At 47.6% G+C, this 5632-nt stretch overlaps 1 protein-coding gene across 1 annotated transcript in view; it reads left to right on the top strand.

The window, feature by feature from the left end:
- Window positions 1–4244: 4244 nt before the first annotated feature.
- Window positions 4245–5632, top strand: part of LOC311242073 (neuron navigator 3-like) — a gene marked incomplete at both ends in the record, with an annotated part of 30568 nt that continues 29180 nt past the window's right edge. The window contains one exon of the mRNA XM_084331024.1: window positions 4245–4308. Within this exon, the coding sequence (XP_084187150.1) occupies window positions 4245–4308 (64 nt within the window). The remainder of the gene's footprint in view (window positions 4309–5632) is intronic.

Genomic DNA, 5632 nt, shown 5'->3' with positions numbered 1-5632 from the left:
GAGGAGGAGGGAGAGGGGGAGGAGGAGGGAGAGGGAGAGGAAGAGGAGGAGGAGCAGGATGAGGGAGAGGAGGAGGAGCAGGAGGAGAAAGAGGAGGGAGAGGAGGGAGAGGAGGAGAAGGAAGAAAGAGAGGAGGAGGGAGAGGAAGAGGAGGAGGAGGAAGAAGAGGAGGAGCAGGAGGAGAAAGAGGAGGGAGAGGGGGAGAAGGAAGAGGGAGAGGAAAAGGAAGTAGGAGGAGGAAGAGAATGAGGGGGAGGATGAGGAAGAGGAAAATGAGGAGGAGGAGGAGGAGGATGAGGATGAGGGGGAAGAGGAGAAGGAGGAGGAAGAGGAAAAGGAGGAGGAGGATGATATGGGCCACTATGTGTCTGATCCACTGCTATATTTCTGCAGCAGCTACACTCTCTTACTTCAAGTCCTCCTCTGGGTGAAAAGAGGGAGAGGGAATGAAGCAATCTGCAATGAGAGAAAAGGAGAGAGGTAGATGGAGAGAGAGAGAGGGAGATGGAGAGGGGGAGAGAGAGAGAGAGAGATAGAGAGAGAGAGAGAGAGAGAGAGAGAGAGAGAGAGAGAGAGAGAGAGAGAGAGAGAGAGAGAGAGAGGAGAGTGTCTCATTAAGCAGAGGATGGAGAGTAATTCAAACAGTGTAGAGAGGGAAGCCTAGTGGACGTTTCTGTCTGACTCACTGCATCTGTCACCTCCAGGGAGACACATTTTGGATTAGTTTGTTAGAGGAAGGCGGGGGGGGGGGTGGTTCTCTCCAGTAAAAAGTCACTTGCCACAAGTCTAAAATCTACTCCAGTTCCAGTCATAAACCAAACCACACGCCAACACATGAACGGCGAGTGGGAAAGTGAGTGTTACTTAATCAGAAATGCTGGACTTCATTAGTTCCAGAGCCCCATGGGTTAAGCAGGGACAGTTAACCTGTCTGGAACAGCCCTGGTAGAGGAAAGTGATCAGAGAGCAGGCTCCACACACACTCGGCTCATGTCTCACACAGGAAAAGGGAAAAGGACATCGCTTCAAGGTTAGGCGGGTTCTTTTTTTGGCACATTTACTACTAGCCCCCGGCATGGGAGCTTTGCACCGACACCAGCAAATACAACCACGCAGTGTTACGAGTATTACGATACCATGCAGTATTACGAGTATTATGATACCACGCAGTGTTACGAGTATTACGATACCATGCAGTATTACGAGTATTACGATACCATGCAGTATTACGAGTATTACGATACCATGCAGAAACATGTACGAGTATTATGATACCATGCAGTGTTACGAGTATTATGATACCATGCAGAAACATATGTATAATGACATCATGCAGGTACACATATAAGTATAATGACATCATGCAGGTACACATATAAGTATAATGCCATCATGCAGGTACACGTATAAGTATAATGACATCATGCAGGTACACGTATAAGTATAATGACATCATGCAGATACACGTATAAGTATAATGACATCATGCAGGTACACATATAAGTATAATGACATCATGCAGGTACACATATAAGTATAATGACATCATGCAGGTACATGTATAAGTATAATGACATCATGCAGGTACACATATAAGTATAATGACATCATGCAGGTACACGTATAAGTATAATGACATCATGCAGGTACACGTATAAGTATAATGCCATCATGCAGGTACACGTATAAGTATAATGACATCATGCAGGTACACGTATAAGTATAATGACACAACAATCTATCAATCTATCACATCTGACTTAGTGTGAGTGTGTGCGTGTGCGTGTGTGTGTGTGTGTGTGTGTGTGTGTGTGTGTGTGTGTGTGTGTGAGAGAGAGAACTAATGGCAAACCTTATCTGCCCTCAGCGAGAGCCGGTGTTTAGTATGTCATGTTCTCATTTCTTTGACTCATTGTGTTCTTGTGTCTCTGGGGTCTGAATCAGAGACTCTGCAGGACCAACGACTCCTCTCCTCTCTGGGTCTGAATCAGAGACTCTGCAGGACCAACGACTCCTCTCCTCTCTGGGTCTGAATCAGAGAGACTCTGCAGGACCAACGACTCCTCTCCTCTCTGGGTCTGAATCAGAGACTCTGCAGGACCAACGACTGCTCTCCTCTCTGGGGTCTGAATCAGAGACTCTGCAGGACCAACGACTGCTCTCCTCTCTGGGTCTGAATCAGAGACTCTGCAGGACCAACGACTCTCCTCTCCTCTCTGGGTCTGAATCAGAGAGACTCTGCAGGACCAACGACTGCTCTCCTCTCTGGGTCTGAATCAGAGAGACTCTGCAGGACCAACGACTCCTCTCCTCTCTGGGTCTGAATCAGAGAGACTCTGCAGGACCAATGACTCCTCTCCTCTCTGGGTCTGAATCAGAGAGACTCTGCAGGACCAACGACTGCTCTCCTCTCTGGGTCTGAATCAGAGAGACTCTGCAGGACCAACGACTGCTCTCCTCTCTGGGTCTGAATCAGAGAGACTCTGCAGGACCAACGACTCCTCTCCTCTCTGGGGTCTGAATCAGAGAGACTCTGCAGGACCAACGACTCCTCTCCTCTCTGGGTCTGAATCAGAGACTCTGCAGGACCAACGACTCCTCTCCTCTCTGGGTCTGAATCAGAGAGACTCTGCAGGACCAACGACTCCTCTCCTCTCTGGGTCTGAATCAGAGAGACTCTGCAGGACCAACGACTGCTCTCCTCTCTGGGGTCTGAATCAGAGAGACTCTGCAGGACCAACGACTCCTCTCCTCTCTGGGTCTGAATCAGAGAGACTCTGCAGGACCAACGACTGCTCTCCTCTCTGGGTCTGAATCAGAGAGACTCTGCAGGACCAACGACTGCTCTCCTCTCTGGGTCTGAATCAGAGACTCTGCAGGACCAACGACTCCTCTCCTCTCTGGGTCTGAATCAGAGAGACTCTGCAGGACCAACGACTCCTCTCCTCTCTGGGTCTGAATCAGAGAGACTCTGCAGGACCAACAACTCCTCTCCTCTCCGCTGTAGACCAGACCTCAGCAATAACGACGCCCCCCTCGCATGCTGACAGAGACACTGCTGGCATTATACGCACACACACACACACACACACACACACGTGCACGCACTTAAGACACATACACGCATGCAGGAAGGAACGTGCAAACAGTTACACCCCTTCTCTCCGTTTCCCTTCCCAAGACACACATACCCAACAAACACACACAAACACACTACACTGTGACACATTCTACTAACACAAGTGTGTGCAAGCATGTACACACACACACACACACACACACACACACACACACACACACACACACACAGACATCCTGAATCCTTCCTTCTCTCCCTCTCACCAGCCGGCAGCATCAATCAAAAGGACTCGTCTCTCTCCAGAGATGTTGGCTATGGAGCGAGGACACGACCCTCCCTCTACCTGTTAAGCAGTCGTCATCATCATGTGTGTCCCTCAGCGTCAGGCGTCCCGTACGGCACTAAACACAGACAGCTTTTCAGCAGAGCAGCAGAGGAACTCAGCCTTGAACAGTCGGATCACAATGCAGTGTCTATGGCTACGCAGGTAGTTATTAGGCTGCAGTAGCGCCGGGCAGCCTCTGGGGGGAGTCAGCCACCAGGCAAGAATAGACCCTGGCACTATTATAGGCTGGGAGGGATGAGGTAGTTGGAACTTTCTAAACCAGACACCAGTCTTTATTGCTTTTCTATTGTTGTATTGCAGTTTGCAATTGTTTCCATGCTTTATTAGATGATACAGATTGGAGAGCAACAGATACAAAGAGGAAAAAGGAGATGATATGGAACTGGAAGTCATATATAACTCATATAGTCACATAGGAAGTCATTATGTCATGTTCCACATTCCAGTTCCCCAGTGCGAGTACAATATCCTTGATCCTACATATAATAATAATAATAATAATAATAATAATAATAATAATAATAATAATAATAATAATAATAATAATAATAATAATAATAATAATAATATCTTAAATTTATATAGCGCTATAGAGTCCAGGGATGTAGCGTTGCGGATGTTTGGAGGGAGGGAGAGTTCCAGAGGGGCGGGTGCAGCAGCAGAGAAGGCTCTGGGACCGACAGTGCACATGTTGGTGGTGGGGATGGAGAGGAGACCAGAGTCAGAGGACCGCAGCCTCTGGGGGGGGGGGGGGGGTGTAGGGATGTAGAGGCAAGGGAGTGAAGGGATTTGTAGGTGATGAGGAGGATCTTAAAGTCGATGCGCGACTGGAAGCCAGTGGAGGTGGATGAGGGTGGGGTGGTGATGTGGTGCCGGGGTGCGGGTGAGAACCCTAGCAGCTGAATTCTGGACATATCGCAGCCTGTTCCGGGCATTCAGGGCATTGAATTGGAGTGGTCCAGTCCATATAGTAGTAGTAGTCCATATATAAGCCAAGTTAAGTTATGTTACGGTAAGTTACAGTATGTTATACATCATTAATGGGGAAATGCGTCCTCTGGAGGAAACCCACGCAAACACAGGGAGAACATCACACAGAGTCCACACAGAACGGCCCTCCGTCTGCTCTGAGCCACACCGCTCTGGAGCACCCTACCAACTGGAACAAGACACTGTGCTACAGCACCACACCTTTACAAATACCTGGTTATTAACCAATCAAACATGTAATCACTTTTAATCAGTTCATTGTGTATTTTATTATTGCTTTTATTATTATGTTGGATTATGTTGTAGTACTCTGCGTTGAACCACTGCTTCTCTGTTCTAGGTGTATGGTCGGTCTCATAACATCTTGCCAAAAGGACTACAGTAAAACTGACACTTTTACAGAAATGTTTATCAATGTGTACTGTCCTTTAAAAAAAAAAAAAAAACTGAAACTGTATGTCATGTATGTCACGCATACCTGTATGTCATGTATGTCCCTATATGCCATAAATGTCATCATGATGTCATGTATGTTGTGTATGTCATAAATGTCACTATGATTGAAAATGGGGGACCCTGATGTAAACGAGACGAAAGTCTTTCTCTGGTCTGCATCCCCTTAACAATTGTGTGTATTGAGCCGTACTGTATTGTACCCATTCTGCAATCTGTTAAATAAAGTTTTCATTCATTCATTCATTCAAACTGAAACTGAAACTGAACCCGGGCCCCTGCTGGCCGTAAGACGTCGGTGCTGCTAACCAGTGCTGCCACTGTGCTACCCAGCCGCTCGGCTACCCTCTGTTTAATACAGTAGCCTGGAGGTACCGGTGCAACACTTGGGTCTAAGAACAGCAGCAGTCGTGCTGCACTTGTCTCCTTGTGAGACACCTGGTGCAGGTTTACTGTACGGGGCGATTATTGATGCAGCCTTTTAACACCCATATCACCACGACAACCCTTCAAACACGAACACATGGAGATCAAACATGCGCGCACACACACACACGCACACGTACACACACACACACACAACACACACACACACACACATACTGTACTCACACACACACACACACACACACATACTGTACTCACACACACACACGCACACACACACATACTGTACTCACACACACACACATACTGTACTCACACACACACACACACACACACACACACACATACTGTACTCACACACACACACATACTGTACT

This window comes from Notolepis coatsorum (genome assembly GCF_963971535.1).
Source record: "Notolepis coatsorum genome assembly, chromosome: 15".
Classification (NCBI taxonomy): domain Eukaryota; kingdom Metazoa; phylum Chordata; class Actinopteri; order Aulopiformes; family Paralepididae; genus Notolepis; species Notolepis coatsorum.
The sequence above is the reverse complement of the archived record's forward strand: the minus strand, read 5'-3'. Positions and strand labels throughout refer to the sequence as shown.